Raw genomic sequence first — 17,472 nt, 5'->3', positions numbered from 1 at the left:
GGCGGCCAAACGCCTGGCCAGGCGCCTCTTCCACCTGGACGGCTTCCGGAGGTCGGACGTGGCGCGGCACCTCAGCAAGAAGTGAGTACCCGCGGTTCCAGGTTAGACCTGAAGGGGGGTGCTAATAAATTAATTTGAATAAAAGGGGTACAAATGAACTCCTTGGGACATTGATGGCTAAAGCTAAAGTAGAATAATCCAAAAATCCTGCTTTTATGTCTTTGGTTTGCAGTTGAATTTTGACTTAGGAGTTTAATTGGTTCATAACTCAATTTGTTCAAATACAAAAATTAGATTTCCCCATTAAAAGGAATTGAAATGCTCTTAATCTGTTCCAGACCCCGGTTTTGTTATGTGTTTTTAAAGAAGAAAAAAGGACTTTTTAAGAATGGATAATGGCTTAGAAAAATGATAATCTTTAAAAAAGAGAATGTAAGGAAATAAAGTGGTTTTATTGAGTGTATTTACCTTGAGATTGGATGAAGATGCTGGGAGCGATGGAGGAGTTTGAGGGAGTTTTTCATTTGGTGCTCCATCCTTATCTTAATGCTACAAATGCACACTTTGCTCCACTTTATGTCTAAACTTCATTTATGAAGCCGCTCCTCTTTTTAAAAGCGTCAAACTTTCAACGACGTGTTGTCCATGATGTTTTCTGAGCTAGCTAGCTAGTTAGCTAGCTAGTGTAGCGCGTGCAGACGTGGACCTGTCAGCAGGAAACATCTACCAAGGCTCGGGAGAAAGCTACGGTTTAGGAAGTCTCACAAAAGCAATAAAAATGAGTTGAACAGTTCACTAATTTGGCTAAATGAAACAGGAAAAAGAAGGAAAAGAAGAACTCTTCAAAGCAATGACAAAAATAATTCAGTCCATTTCAAACAGTTTCCCAAAAAAATGTGTACCATCCAATGACTAAGGTGCGCTCTAGTTTGGTGTATTATCTGTCGTCCAAGAGATCCGATCTCAGGTTACTTAGGATACACCCTTTTTTTAACAATAAGATGAAGTATTCATCACATTAACCCATTATATTATAAGCATTTGCATTACTGATAAACTTACTCCTCAGTGTAAAGAAAATAGATTGCAGAAATCACACAATAAAATGTACTTTTTTTTTAACTTAAGAAACGAAGCGCTCGGTGAAAACCATTACCACTCGCTAACTGGCTGAAACCGAGTGGCCTAGATTTAGCAAAATAAGCGCCACGTTCCTTTCAAAGCTCAGATGTAGGCTAGCCATGCTAATCTGCTAGCCAAGCTGCTATGCAGCATCAGCAACTGGAGCATTTGCTCCCTCCAATCAGACAAACACAATAATATAGGATATATCAAAGTGGATTAAACATCAACATTAACGCTCAGCGTATTTGTGACTGTGGTAACTCATGGCACAATTCTCAACATTTCCTCCCGTTGGTTTTATCGGACTCCTGTCGCTAAATGTTATTCTGAGCGGGTTTATTTCAGAAAAGTCCCAAACTGACGCGCTTGTAAGTCCAGGTTTCGCTGTATTTCTGATTAAATGCGGAAAGAACAAGTTTCTCGGTAAAACAGCGAGGCTGCGCTCCCTCCCCCTTGTTCGAAGGATTCTGATAAAGTCCAAGATGTTGAAGGTAAAATTAAGTAGAGTCTTTTCTTTTTAATAAATAATCACTCGGAGGACTAAAAGACAGGTCGCCCGAGGGGAGACACTTCGTTTTCAGAAAACCCTTCACGTCTCAGCTGACGGTTGCTTTTTAAATGCCGGTCTTTTATTTTTCATTTCGCATCCTGCAACAAAACAAACGAAAAAAAAAACGCTAACAAGATGTAAATAACGCGGCAACCTCAGCAGGTCGGCCCGGATCTCCTTCCTGCTGACGCGACCGTCTGGGATTAAAGGGTTTCCTGACGGATCAAACCTCACAAAGCATCTCGCAAGCGTTTGAATGACGCCGAGAGATTTCGCCTTCCTTTCACGCTCTCCGTCCTCCTCCTCCGCAGTAACGACTTCAGCCGGATGGTGGCGGAGGAATACCTGAGCTTCTTCGACTTCTCCGGCGTGGCTCTGGATCAGGCCCTGAGGTGGGGACGGCACGGCGCCGTCAAAACCGTCCTAACCTCCATGTTAAACGCTGTGCAAAACAACAAACACATGAACAAATTCCAGATTACATCTTCAAATTATACTGTGATTTCCTTAGATTCTACACTTTTTTACATCCGCACCCCTCCAAATTAGCTTTTTTTATTTGTTTCAAAATGTATTAATTTAATTTAAGGAGATGATTCTCCTTTTGAAACCCCTTTTGAAAACAATTCTCCAAGAAACCTTTCGATAATTGTCTTTGTCTAAATTTAAAAAGTGAAATGAAGCAGGACTTGTGCAGAGGCCCTCTTCTGTCAAACAGCGCCCTCTAGCGGACAGCCTCGGTACTGCAGCTGACCTGACAAGGCACAGGATGTTCTGCAGCAAAGGGATTCGCGGCTTCATATTGCATTCCTTTTGTTCCACTCTTATTTATTCATTTATTTATCCGGGTGTTGTATCTTCCGCTACTTTATTCCTTTTTGCATTCCTCTGCCATGCTATCGACCACATTCAACTCTCATAAATGGAAGATTTCTAGATTTTTTTTTTTGCCCCCCTTCAGTTTAATCAGTCCGATATTAGTGATGGAGCACCCTTCAATCTGCGGGGGTCGCTTTGATTAAATTATGAATTCACTGAATCAAATGTCCTGCTGATTAGGAGATTTTGAAAATGACGGTTCATGACAATTAAAATTGCTTTTTTTTTTTTTTAACTTGTAGTCGTCTATACTGGCTGTCGTTGAGCATGGCATTTTAGAAATATGTATAAATGTAATATATCATCACATTTTATAAAGTTTTCGCAAAATGACAAATAATCCCGTGCAACAAAATCAGATTTGAAAATATGAGCCATTTTTTTTTATTTATTTTTTTTTAATATTTTTAGCTCGTCTTGGGTACATCTAGTACATCTCATCTCATTTATATTTTTGTAGGACCGGTGATTCAAAACGACACTGCGTGACGAGGCAACTTTTTATAAAAAAAGATTATTTCTCTGTATTTTTGTTGTCCCGAATGTGTTTTGGAGCTGGAACGGGTTGCCGGGTTGGATGAAATATTAATCCATATGTTTGTGGCTGCAGGATTTTCCTGCGGCAGTTTGCCCTGGTGGGGGAGACGCAGGAGAGGGAGCGAGTTCTGTCACATTTCTCCAGGCGTTATTTGCTCTGCAACCCGGCCGTCATACCTTCGGAGGGTAAGTGCTGCCGAGGAGCGCCGAGGCCCCGCCGGCGACGGGAAATCGACGACAATCTTTAATATTTAATGCAGATTTATTCAACGCGCTTTGGGGAATTTAGTGTTTATACACACTTTTTAGGCGAGAGACACGTTACTTGACCAGCGGCCGGTGTTGTTTCAGCTGACTGAGCCATTAGCCTTTGTTTATTTATTAAAAAACAAAAACAGAACGGGAAAAAATAGAAATCGTTCGAGTGGCCGAGTTCTAAGGCAATAACGCACAGAATGGTATTTCAGGCATTAATATTTCAATACATTTTCAAACGGCTAATGTTTTTATTGATACTAATTAAAGAAAATCTATGAGAATCTTAATGACTTTTTTTTTTACTGTGAAAACAACTGTAGGGTTTTATTTTTCTTTTATTTTGTTGTGTAAATGAAGCTTAGATTTAATCATCGCTGAGATTAAATAGCGTGACACGTATTTTGTTTATATTTTCTGTTTTCTGATGGACAATAAAAATAATTAGCTTTGTTTTTTTGCCTTAACTTTGACTTTGTTTGTATTTTACCACTAACCTTTGGTATATTTGGTCATTACACAAATGTAGATTTATTTGAGCTTATATTTTCATTTTTATCTTTCTTTGAAGATACCGGGTCATGTTTGCAGTCTATTTAACCTTTTTTCAAATATATTCCATTATCTAATAAGGGTGAAAGGGTCGGTTAATATTAAGCTCGGTATATAACTTGCATCAGCTAGCTAATGCGATTTCAATTTTTCAAAATGACTTTAAATTTATCATAACAATTTTTTTTTCTCTTAACCCAACATAAGTTTGTTTTGTTTGTTTTTTTATTTGTTCAAACGGTAACCTGACCGGGTAAAAGATGAATGACTTACTTGAAGGTAATACACTAGAAATCTTGACTAGCAGGAGACAATCATTTAGCTAAAACGCAGTTTTAAGAGCCAAAACGTGAACTTATTATATTAAGAGATATTTTTATTTTTTAATGTATCTCAGAGTGACTATTCTGGCGTAGATTACGTTACAACGCATAATTGGAGAGCTAAATAATAGTGCAACTAGTAGATGCCTTGCCCGCTCTGACAAACGCTAACGCCATCGTTAGCCCAGCTTGCATAGCCGGCTATTGCTAGCGCTAGTCACTTAGCCATTTATTAATATCGTGTCTGTTGCTAAGCTGGCCATTGCCGTCACTAGCGCCACATTACACAACCTGCTGTCAAAATTGCTTTCACGAGTCACGTTGCCATTTGTTGCTTTTGGTAGCATCTGTTACTTCGTCGGCTATTTTCTCATGCTAGCGCTAGTGCATAGTTAGCTATTACTTTGGCTAGCACCAATTTGTTAGCGCTGGTGTTTATCCAGCTACCGCTTTTGCTAGCCCTAATCGCTTAGCCGGCTAGTATTTCCTTTAGCGTTAGTGCTTAGCCATCGTTTGCTAGCGCCATTGCTTGACCAGGTATTGCTTTTGCTAGCACTTGCTACTAATTAGCCTTTGGTGGTTTGGGGGAAAAATAAAACAATTAAACTTTTTTTGGCATAGATGCCGTTCACACTCTGACCTGCGCCGTGATGCTGCTCAACACCGACCTGCACGGCCAAGTAAGTAAGACTTTGTTTGGATTTCTTTCCAGATTCGAAACGTTAAATGTCATATGAACACAATGAAAGAGAGATGAAAGAGATTAAATAAATTAAAACCGTATTGTTGCGGTAGATGTAAACAGTGCAGAGAAACGCAAATCATGCAGAGAAGTATTGACAGAATGTGCAAGTTGAAAGAAAGGGTGCAAATTTAAATGTAAATATACATAAACTTTAGCTCTTGAATACTAACGTTCAAGGTAATATAACCAAAAAGCGTCTCATATAGCCTTTAATTACATCCTGCTCAACAACAGTTACAGAGATTATTATAGAATCAGTTATTATAGTTATTATCAGTTATTATAATCTTTATTATAGAATCAGAATCAGAAAAACTTTATTTGTTCCCCGAGGGTCAATAAAGTAAAAAAAAAAGTGTAAAAAGAGAATATATATGATATTATTTATAAAATTATTTATATAAATGATCACATTACAATAAATTATATTATAATACTTATTTTTTATTATTACAATTATATATGTTATTTATATAAATCATACACACATATATATATATATTTTTTTTTAATTTATATACAAATTACTGAACCATATATGTTAGTATATAAATTACTTAAAGCTCAACATAGATACGAGTCCCCATCAAATCTGTTAAAATTTTGAATGAATTCCAAAGAGACGGATAACAATTCGAATATATATAATTTTCTCATCATTAATTGTTGTTTTGTTTTCGCCCTCACGTGAGAATCCCGAGGATTTCACGTTCCTTCAACACGTCGTCTAAACTTAAAACCAAAACGTGTCCCAATTCATCCTCGACCGGCGCTACGTGCACGACCTTTTGAAGCCTTTATCAGAAAAATAAAGTTTTAAAAGCTTAATTCGATAACGGCGGAGATCAGCCTGGCCCCGATCCCGGTCCTGATCCTGATCCCGGTGCACCCGCTGAGCTCTTTTCCACACATTAATCCGCCGCCGTTTCAGTCCAAGCCTCCTCGGTGACGGACGGGGTAATTATTCCGGCGTCCGCGGGGTCGACGGGGTCGACGGGGATCAGGGATCGTCCCTTCGGGAGGTCGGCGAATTAGGGAGCTTCTAACCAAAACAGATAAACCTGTCAGTCCGATCCGGGCCTTTCTGACGCCTGGTAATCAGGCCGATGACGTCGCAAAGAGGATTTTGTTCCCATGAATACGTTCATCAAGTGAAGAAAGATCGGAATTAAACGAGCGGTTGATGGTTTCACACTCGCGAAAGATAATAAGCATGTTATGGTTTGTGTAAAAGTGTGATTGTAAGGTTGTGTCGTGGGATTTTTAGCTTATGAATATTTATTATCTCATTTATAGGTAATTTCCTGCTCATCTACATCATCAAACATATTTTATGCACAAGTAAATAAACAATTATCTTTTTCATTTGAACACTGTCAATCTACCAGATTAACTGCAATCTTTTTTTTCCTCCCAATTTCGGCTTTAAATTTTGATCGCGACGCCCAAGATGAATTCTTGCACACTTTCAGATCATTTTTAATATATATATTTATATATATATATATATATATATATATATATATATATATATATATATATATATATGTAAATACATATATATAAAATAAAAAAATATATAAAAAAAAACGCATCAATAAATAAATAAATAATTAAATATATATATTAATACATATATATATATATATATATATATATATATTTTTTTTATTTCTTCAAAAAAATGTTTATTTTTTTTTCATTAATGTGTTGTTTTAATCATAATGATTATAACAATTTATCCTGTTTTAATTCTTTGTGGGGAAATTCATTCTCTGCAATTAACCCATCATCTTTTTGATTATTTAAAAAAATCTTAGAATTTAGGTACAAATATATTCTTTATTTATGTATATTTTTTTCATAATAATAATTATTATAATTTATCCTCTAATAATCCCTCGTTGGGAAATTCGTTCGCTGCAATATCATCTTTTGGATCATTAAAAAAAAAAATCTGAGAATTCAGGTAAAAATATATTCTTAAAATGACACAACGCCGTGTGTCGAGCGACGTAGTTACGTCCTTTCCATGCGAGGATTTTTACACTTGCGCCTTAAATGAAAAAATGGGGAGCGAATTGTGTTTGAAATGAGGAAAAAAAAAAAAACATATATTTCTCGTCTTCCAGAACATCGGTAAGAGGATGTCGAGCACGCAGTTCATCTGCAACCTGGAAGGATTGAACGACGGCCAGGACTTTCCGAAAGATCTGCTCAAAGTAAGCTCCCCTCCGGTCTGAAATAACACACACACACACACACACACACACACACACACACCCTTGATTGTGTGTCGCTAAGATCTGAGCATCCGAGCCCGGCGCTCCGGCCCAAACTCGCTGCCAGCTGGCGTCCGCCTCGTCTCCCGAGGCGTCCAATCACAGGCCTGCCTGGGCTCGCCGCTTCCTGGTCCCGTCCGGCTGTCGCGGTTGTTATGTGACCGAAGGAGATGGATGATTGTGAGGAGGAATAAGGGGGTGCGAGAACTTCGGGTCACCTGACGAACGAGTCGTGGAGGAAAGTGATCGGAAGCGTTTTCAAAGTAGATAAAATATAACGCGTTACTATCTGACCTATTTGTGGCCCATAAGGTGCGATATCAATGAACGGGGTTTGTTTTCATATATAAGGCGCACTGCATTATAAGGCGCTTGATAAAACATACGGTATGTAAAGCAGTTTAGTCCAACTTTATTCAAGTCATTCGCTCATTCAATAACCCGCTGTTCACTTTTGTCCTCAAACTGTGGCCATCTCTTGTTGTTCCCTGGGAAACTCTTCTTTATTTGGCGCACTTCATCTTCTTGCTTCCTCCATTTTCCTGCCGTTGATCCATTCATGTTGAATTCTTTGGCGGCTGCTCCATTCCCATCATCTACTGCGTGACTGATAGCATGGAGTTTGAATTCTGCTTCGTAAGCATGTTTTGGGATCGTCATCCACACGAATGTACAGTGATATTCTGTTGAAGCACAGAACATACCGAAGGTGCCAGTGATAGTGGACACCTGAAGTTGGGGTGAGGCTGGAACAACATTGTATTCCAGCACTACATAATTAGTCATCTGCGTCCCCGTGTCAGGTGGGAACGGTCCGATAACCAATCAAGCGGAGGGGTTTGGCCACTTGACAAAGTCGCTTGGATTACAGCGACTCCCTCCTTGCCTGTGGCCCAGCGGCGACCATCAGGCCTCTGGAGCTTATTCAGAAAGCGGCAGCCCGCCTGGTGTTGGACCGTCCAAAATTCTCCAACACAACTCCCCTTCTTATGTCCCTTCACTGGCTCCCGGTAGCCCCCCGGATCAAGTCCAAGTCCCAGGGGCTTTCCGACCAGCCCCCGTCTTATCTCCAGAATATGGTCGAGCCACATGCCCCTACCCGTCCCCTCCGATCTGCCACCGCAGATCAAACCGGTCTCGGCTCCTCAGTGGTGGAACGAACTCCCGAAAAAGGTCAGAACAGCGGGGTCGCTGCCCATCTTTCGCCTTGAGCTGAAAACATACTTCCTCAACAAGCACTACCCTACTGATCAACTTAGCCCCCAACTCCCCGCCAAAAAATAAAAACAAAAAGAAAAAAACAAGGATGAAATGAAGGTATGTTTGTATATGGTTCTGAGATGGCTATTTGGTTGAGTGGTCACTTCTGACTTCCGACTACTGGTACTTCGGATCTTCGCTGACTGAACTGCACTTCTTGTGAGAGCCTTTGGATAGAAGCGTCTGCCAAATGACTGAAATGTAATGTAATGTAAAAACATTTTGACGGATGATGGAGTGCAGTGTACCGCATAAAATTGGTCGGAGATCAGTAAGCACAACAAGAATAAGGCGCACTGGATTATGAGGCGCATGGATGATTTTTGAGAAAATGTAAGGATTTTAAGTGCATCTGACGGGTGATAGTGATGGGGACCAAAGTACCAAATCTGGCCTTTGGGTAGTGGATGCAATTTCTGTGGGAAAAATTAGTCACTGGCCAATGTCAATGCTAATTTTCCAATCTCAGACCTTGGCTAGCTTTCCAGGTTTGAGTACGATGAGAGGATGGTTAGGCTCTTGTTCTCCAGTACCGCTCCAGTACACTTCAACGCCAGGAGGTGCCTCCAGGTGTAACGTCCTCGTGCGAGACTGCTCTTGCAACCGGTCCGTTTGTATTTTAAATAAAGTGGCACTGGTTGGGTCCTCAACATACCACTGGTGGAGATTTCTTGGCGACGGGAGTAGATCATAAGTAGCTTGGATGATGAAGCTTAGGTTATTCGCCTCCATCTCCTAGAGCTCCCTTCAGCTGAGCTTTCTCCTCTCAAGACCTTGCCGTTTCATCCATTGCCTCTGCTTAGCCAGAGAAACAGCCTTTGCAGTTCTATTAGCCTCCTCCAGGCAATGGACCTCCTCGACCACCATTTTCCTCCTTTCTGCTGTGGAAGCCTTGTGCCAAGCCTCCTCTTCCCAACTGGACCCGCCCCCTTAAGGCCTAGACGGCGTTGTGCACCGCATCGGATGTAGTCCACTTCTGTCCGATCTTTGGAGTCCTTTAGGGTCATTTGGAGCCTCACTTTAGATGACTTGTACTCTTCGGCGAGGCTTACGAAGGGCAGCTCATGGACTCCTTTGCCACGGAGGCTGATGTTTGTCAGACAGCGTGGAACACCAAGCCGTTTCTTCGCGCATGACGACACGGCTCGTTCCATCTTTACCACAAATATCACAGGCACCTCAGTGGGCTCGTAACCGGACGAAGCGCCTAAGAGCTTTCCCCCCCCATTCCCGCCGATCATGTGCCTCGCCAAGTGACCGCCATTAGATCGAGAAAGAGAAAAAAAAAGCTGATGCAGATGGAGGGACATTAAGGAGTAGTTACATTAATTTTACATTACATTTAGTTGCATTTGCCCCATTGAGGGCGACCGTTATGCTAATGTAGCCCTCGTCGAAAACGAGTTTGTAAGGTAACGTCGGGGTCGGCGGGGGCCGGGCGAGTCAAACGTTGACAAACCCTGGATTAGACCGTCCTCCCGATCCAGCTGTGGGACCCAAAGCTCGCGGCCAAACAATCCAATCATCCGCTGATTAGCATCGTTAGCGGCGCTGTCCATCAGCATGCCGGCGGCCCCCCCCGGAGGCCCCCGGAGGCCCCCGGGGGCCGACGGGGCATCTTTAATGCATGAAGCGGCGTGAGGCCGTCGAGGAGCAGAGCGGGCTACCGAGCCCACGGTCGTGCACCAGCTGTTTCATTAATGCCGTCTTTTTAATCACGCGTTCACTTTCCTCGCGCTCTTTTATTCTCCGTCAATGAAGCTCCTCCGGTTTCTGTAGCCCGCGGACGCACTTTGCTTCCCCCGTTCCTCGGCTCTCCGCCCGACTCTCTCTCCTCGCTGCTTATCTCGCCTCTGTTTGGCCGCGGCGCCGTTTAATCTCTGCCTCCGAGACCGAGACGCGCCACCTTTATCTCCGTGCTTTCACCTCCCCCTCCCCCGAAGACGACTCCTCCGCCGCTCGCCGAAGCTCTCGGTCTCGTCTCTCGGCGATGGTGTGATTCGTGAAAGCACTCCGTCGTTTTTATCGCCGGGACCGATAAAATGTGTTTTACTGATCTTTTTTTGAGGATTAGATTAGATGATATAGTTTCACAGATTGTTTGCTTTCATATTTTTAGGGTTGTTTCGTGTCGTTCCCTTTTTTTAAATTTTTTTTTTTTTAGCTAATATTCCAATATTTTTACGTCATAAGCTGATTAAAATGTTCAAATTAATTGTGTTGAATTTTAGGCACATTTCTCCCTGCTGATCTTATTTCCTTTTTTTTTTAAAGCAGAATTTAAGCCAGTTTTTCATCACTTTTCCATGTAATTAAATGCATAATGTCAGGTCATTTACTGATGTTTTTTGAGGATTGGATTAGATGATATATTTTCACAGATTGTTTGCTTCCATATTTTTAGGGTTGTTTCTGTCATTTTTTTTTTTGCTAATATTCAAATATTTTTAATTCACAAGCTGCTTCAAATGTTCAAATTAATTGTGTTGAATTTTAGGCACATTTCTCCCTGCTGGTCTTATTTTCTTTTTTTTTAAAGCAGAATTTAAGCAAGTTTCTCATAATTTTTCCATTTAATTATATGCATAATGTCAGGTCATTTACTAATGTTTTTTGAGGATTAGATTAGATGATATATTTTCACAGATTGTTGGCTTCCATATTTTTAGGGTTGTTTCTGTCATTTTTTTTTTTGCTAATATTCAAATATTTTTAATTCACAAGCTGCTTCAAATGTTCAAATTAATTGTGTTGAATTTTAGGCACATTTCTCCCTGCTGGTCTTATTTTCTTTTTTTTTTCAAAGGAGAATTTAAGCCGGTTTCTCATAATTTTTCCATTAGATGAAATGCATAATTTCAGGTCATTTACTGATGTTTTTTGAGGATTAGATTAGATGATATATTTTCACAGATTGTTTGCTTTCATATTTTTAGTTTTTTTTTCTGTCGTTTTTTTTTTTTTTTTTTTTTTTTTGCTAATATTCAAATATTTTAACATCATAAGCTGCTAAAAATGTTAAAATTAATTGTGTTGAATTTTAGGGACATTTTTTTTAAACAGAATTTAAGCCGGTTTCTCATCACTTTTCCATGTAATTGAATGCATAATTTCAGGTCATTTACTGAAGTTTTATTGAGGATTAGATTAGATTATATATTTTCACAGATTGTTTTATATTTTTTGCCATTGTTTGGGTTGTTTTATGTCATTCCGTTTTTTTTTTTTCCACTAATATTCAATATTTTCAAGTCATAAGCCGCTTAAATTTGTCAACTTAATTGTGTTGATTTTTAGGCTAATTTCTCCCAGATTATCAGACAATTTCCTGCTCTTTTTTTTTTTTTTGTGGAAATTTCTCATAATTTTTCCATGTGATTAAATGCTTAATTTCATCTAATTTATTTCTTATTTCTCGATCCCTATTTTAAGGTAATTTCGATGATTATTTCCCAATGCTTAAGAATTAAAAGTGAAATTAATTTACAAAAGAACTGACTCATGAGAACAAAAGAACAGCTCATGAGCTGATGTTGCCAGTAATATTATTCATCTTAATTAAAACAAATTCAGCTGGGTTATATTGGACATTATTTGATTATGATTGGTGCAGGACTTCCTAACCTTGTTAGTTACCATCAGGTCTCACCCTGTTGCCCGTCAATAATTTATCTTCAGTTTTTAAATGACTTCCACCGACCAATAAATGCCGCTCTGGTCGGCTGATATATCGTGTTTTCCCCTCGGCAAACACTCGGTTTGAACTCGGAGGGGACATTTCGCTCTATTTTCCTTTATCGCCCCATCATTTCCTGCTACAAAATGACCCTCGTTCCTCCCTTGCCGTCCTTCGTAATGCTCATTTCCTCCGCTCATTTTCTTGTCCTGCCATTCCCCCTGCTTGTATCTGTGTGTGTGTGTGTGTGTGTGTGCAGTAAGTACATTACAGAAATCCCACCCTTCATTTATTTTTATTCACGTGTTAACCCGTGTTCACTCTCAATCAGCACCCGCTCTTCTGTTTCTACCTCCTTTTTTATGGACAACAAGTGTTTTTGTAGGTGCCGAATCCACAAAGGTGGTTTCTCATATTTCTTTTATTTTTCGGCGGTTCATTCTCATCTCTTTGTTCAAGAGCGAAACGGTTGATATTTCAATTGGCATCTGGAAATGTGAGAGTTTTTCCAATCTCCCCCTGTAATTGACAACTTTCTTGTGAAACTGGATGTAAATATGGGGCACGGTCATATATTTTAAGGAAATCGGGTAAAGTCTCTGATGGAAATCAGAGAAACTGCAAAAACAAAACACAACAAAACAAAAAAAAAAAAAAAAAAAAAACACTTTTTTTTTTGGCTGAATTGAGCCTTTTTTCAAGTAATGCATTAGCATTAACTCGGCTGTCACATTTGTGAACAGCAGTATGGCTTCATGCCTAGAAAGAGTACTACAGATGCAGTATTTGCGTTGAGAATGCTAATAGAAAAGTACAGAGAAGGCCAGAGGGAGCTGCATTGAGTTTTTGTAGACCTTGAAAAAGTATATGACAGGGTGCCAAGAGAGGAACTAAGGTATTGTATGAGGAAATCTACAGTGGCCAATAATTATGTTAGACTGGTGCAGGACATGTATGCTCCCTGTGAGACAGTGGTGCGGTGTGCTGTAGGGGTTACAGAGAGGTTCAAGGTGGAGGTGGGACTCCATCAGGGATCAGCTCTGAGCCCCTTCTTGTTCGCAGTGGTGATGGACAGGCTGACAGATGAGGTTAGACAGGAGTCCCCATGGACCATGATGTTTGCGGATGACATTGTGATCCGCAGTGAGAGCAGAGAACAGGTAGAGGAAAATCTAGAGAGGTGGAGGTATGCTCTGGAAAGTTAGTTGTAGCAAGACAGAATATATGTGTGTGAATGAGAAGAACTCGGGTGGAACGGTGAGGCTACAGGGAGTGGAGATCAAGAAGTTGGAGGATTTCGGGTACTTGGGGTCAACAGTCCAGAGCAACGGAGAGTTTGGAAAAGAGGTGAAGAGACGGATTCAAGCAGGTTGGAATGGGTGGAGAAAAGTGTCAGGGGTACCAAGAGATAGACGACTATCGGCCAGAATGAAAGGAAAGGTGGAGAGACAGTGGTGAGACAGGAGGCAGAGCTGGAGGTCGCAGAGATGAAGATGCTAAGGTCCTCTTTGGGAGTGACGAGGATGTATAGGATCAGGAATGAGTCAATCAGAGGAACAGCACATGTTAGATGTTTTGGAGAGAAGGTCAGAGAAGCCAGACTGAGATGGTTGGGTCATGGACAGAGGAGGGAGAGTGAATATATTGGTAGACGGAGTCTGGAATTGGAGGTCTAGAGGAAGACCAAAGAGAAGATTTATGGTTGTAGTGAGAGGATATGAAGGTAGTTGGTGTGAGAGAGGAGGATCCAGAGAATAGGGTTAGATGGAGAAGGTGGAGACCCCTGAGGGGAAAAGCCCAAAGAAAAAGAAGAAATTGTCACAAGGGTGCAGGACATGTATGCCCGAGACAAAGTGATGACTGAGATGGTTTGGACATGAGCACTCCTCTGTTCGTGTCCAAACCACAGTGAAGATCTGGGTAGAAGGTTGCTAAAGGGGGAACTGCTAGGCAGGAGGTCTAGAGGAAGACCAAAGAGAAGAATTGATGGATGTAGTGAGAGACGATATGAAGGTAGCTGGAGATGGGGGATTTGTTGTGGCGACCCCCGAAGGTAAAAGCCCAAAGGAGAAGAAGAAGAAGATGAACTCGCCTGTCAATCACTCATCACAGTTGTTTTAGTTTTCCTGCCCACGAGTTTAAAAGGGGGTTGATGATCCTGAATCACAGTTTTATACATCTTACTCAAAGTTATTATGCTCAGAATAGGAGGCGCCGTGTAAACCCGTGGTAATAATATCGCTGAATGGAAATCAGTAGAGTCTCTCCCGGCGCCCCGGGTTTATTTTTTGAATGATTTAATAAAAGACGAACGTAGAAGCTCTGCAGGCCAGATAAGAGCGGATCCGACCTCGAGTCGAACAGAATCTGCTGCTTGCTGAACTGGAAAACAATCACGGGGACTTTGCATCCCCACGACACCTTCCTCCACCTTCCTCACCGATTCGCCCCTTTCTTCTCCGTCTCCTTTATGTCTTTATTTATATTTTTGCTTCATTTATTTTTCCGCGGCTCCGCCCGCTCATCCCTCGCTCCTCACCCTCAGCCACTTCAGCCTCTTACGATTAAACCCCGCGATATGTTTCCCATTAGCGCCACAATGGAGGAGCAGAATGGAGCAATCTGCTGAAGTTCCCAGCGCTCTCCGCTGATACCTTCTACGTCTGTCGGCTTCTTTTACCTTTCAAATCCCTTTTACCTTAAATTTAAGGCCATAAAACACGGGGGTCACGTGACTCCAGACTCTCGGGAACCTATGGCTCATCCGGTGATGGAACTGATTTTAAAATACTTGTGATATTTCTAAATCATGCTGTGTCATTTTAAAGTAAACAGAAATTAGTTTTGAAGATAAATTTGAAGATAAATTTCGTCGCTTCCGAGCGCGTCCGGTTCGTCGTAAAGGTGAGGAAATTAATTTTAATTTTATTCATTCTAAAATTAATTTGATCAGATCGCCAACTCGTTTATCCTTGTGCGGTTCGTCTAATACGTAATGGTAAAATTGCATCGATGAAACGGTCAAATATAAAGCGGCGCTTCGAACAAATCCATGCGGCACCAGAGGTCGCATTAAAAGTTAGACTTCTTTAATTTATTTTACGTTTAAAATACTACACGGCTCTCGATGAAATATTTAGAAATATTTGGCTTTTATGGCTCACCTGCTCTAGAGGTTAGCGGCCGGTCGGGTCCAAATGATCGGACGTTTCCACGATGCCGAAACGGACGAGAGATAAACGTGAACGCTTGTGTTTGAGTGGAACTAAAGATTTCTATGACAACTGTGGACATGTTGCACCAAAATGACTCAGCAAAGATACTTTGAGAAAAGCTATTTTCAAACCATAAACTAATTTAATGAAAGACTGTTGTTAAGCAACAGGCTGTGTATGCTTTAGAGTTAATGCTAGCTAACATCCAGCATGGCAGCAGTCATCTGTTGAGGAAAAAATGAATTTAGCTTAATCCGCTTACTTTATTGACGAACTTCACAACTAAAACATCCTAAGATACCAAAGAAGAATTCTCATTAAGAAGTGAATTTGTTTTGTTTTGTTTTTCCGATTTCTATTTCACAACTTGTTTGCACGGTCAGAGCTATGTGGGATTTTTGAAAACAGCTGTGAGAATGTAGGAAGAGAAGTTTGTGCTAAAATAGCAGCTAACAATTTTTGCTGTGGAACAAAAAATACATTTATTTTTGCATTTTGTTTGCAGACGATACACAGATTTTACATGGGATTTACGTGACTAGGGAGCATCGACTCAATTCTCGTAGCCGACAGGAAACAGCAGCGTCTCCATATGAAACTGAATGTCTCTCAGTTGTGACGCTAGTTGCTAGCGTTAGCTATCCAAGGATTAGACCGATATTTCATCGATCCTTAGACTTGCCATTTTAAATTCAGCTCTTTAGCTTCACGGTCAGAGCTATGTGGGATTTTTGAAAACAGCTGTGAGAATGTAGGAAGAGAAGAATCAATTTGTGCTAATATGGCAGCTAACAATTTTTGCTGTGGAACAAAAAATACATTTATTTTTGCATTTTGTTTGCAGACGATACACAGATTTTACATGGGGTTTGCGTGACTCAATTCTCGTAGCCGACAGGAAACAACAGCGTCTCCGCGTGAAACTGAATGTCTCTCAGTTGTGATGCTAGTTGCTAGCGTTTGCTATCCAAGGATTAGACCGGTTCTTCATAGATCCTGAGACCTGCCATTTTAAATTCAGCTCTTTAGCTTCACCTTCTGCTGCGCGCTGGATTCTTCTTGCATTAGCAATGAAGAAGTAGACCGCGGAGTATTTGTATTCTGTTGTGAAAAGCTTGAAAAGCATCATCGTTTTACATTTTTTTTCTTTCCAGGCGAGCCTTTGTAGCCCGAAGTGGAGCGGTTTTGTTTTGTCCCTGAGCAGAGCAGCATTAATTCATGCATTAGCTTAGCGCCATATGTTCCTTACGACCCGGTGCAACTTCTGCTATGTTCTCGGAGCCTGGCAGAGACCTTTGGAGAGCAAGAACAGGAGATTTATCCCGCAGACCTGACCTGATGGCGGCCGAGGTCAAGCAGCTGCCAGTTCGCCTTCAGAGATCTGTTTGTCTCCATCGGTGTGTTTCCTCCTTGATAATGGGAGGATATTTCCTCCCATCTGGCAGCGCCTACATGTTCTCCGTTAGCTGCGATGGAAACGCGGGGGAGGAAAATTGTGATCAATTACAACCTGGATCTTGTTTTCCATCTAAATGAACGCTCGTGGTCCTGGTTGGGTGATTATGTCCTTCAGCAGGCTCTTTTGCTTTCTGCATTTCAGCTTTGTGAACACATGAACACGGAGGGCTTTCGGACGAAAGCACTACTAGTTCGGCTAAAAAAAAAAAAAAAAAAAGAAAATGAAGTTGCTGTGTTCGTATTAGTTTACAGAAGAAGGTGAGGTATTTTTAACTTCACAAAAAGAAAAACCGTCCAAGCTTCCCTTTAAAAACCCCAGGAGTTAAAAAAATAACCTCAGACCAAAAAAAAAATGAAGAACTGCTTGTTGTGTAGTGTATCAGTACACTATTCAAAGGTTGTATTAACAGAGAATATTCTATAAATTCCATGTTACATGTACAAAATGCACTTGCAAGTTTTTTATTCTCTAGGAAATGTAATAACATGGAATTTATAGAATATTCTCTGTTAATGCAACCTTTGAATAGTGTACTGATAGTAATTGCTAAGTACTGCTACTAGGCTAATACAGGGATACTAATAATAGGCCTAGCTTTTACAAATACTTTAAAG

General features: G+C 40.7%; 1 protein-coding gene across 3 annotated transcripts in view; it reads left to right on the top strand.

Annotated features, from left to right (window-relative positions):
• Positions 1-17,472, top strand: part of LOC147215467 (PH and SEC7 domain-containing protein 1-like) — a 64,622-nt gene that overhangs the window by 15,415 nt on the left and 31,735 nt on the right. For all 3 annotated transcript variants that reach the window (XM_086140045.1, XM_086140047.1, XM_086140046.1), the window contains exons 6-10: positions 1-81; positions 1,987-2,067; positions 3,165-3,277; positions 4,843-4,901; positions 7,099-7,188. The exon at positions 1-81 is cut by the window's left edge and continues 114 nt beyond it. In XM_086140045.1, the coding sequence (XP_085996171.1) occupies positions 1-81; positions 1,987-2,067; positions 3,165-3,277; positions 4,843-4,901; positions 7,099-7,188 (424 nt within the window). The remainder of the gene's footprint in view (positions 82-1,986; positions 2,068-3,164; positions 3,278-4,842; positions 4,902-7,098; positions 7,189-17,472) is intronic.

The sequence above is a fragment of the Fistularia commersonii genome, chromosome 32 (assembly GCF_037954325.1).
Source record: "Fistularia commersonii isolate RoL2024-O1a breed Wild chromosome 32, RoL_Fcom_v1.0, whole genome shotgun sequence".
Lineage (NCBI taxonomy): Eukaryota > Metazoa > Chordata > Actinopteri > Syngnathiformes > Fistulariidae > Fistularia > Fistularia commersonii.
Note: the sequence above shows the minus strand (reverse complement) of the source record. Positions and strands in the feature narration are given on the sequence as shown.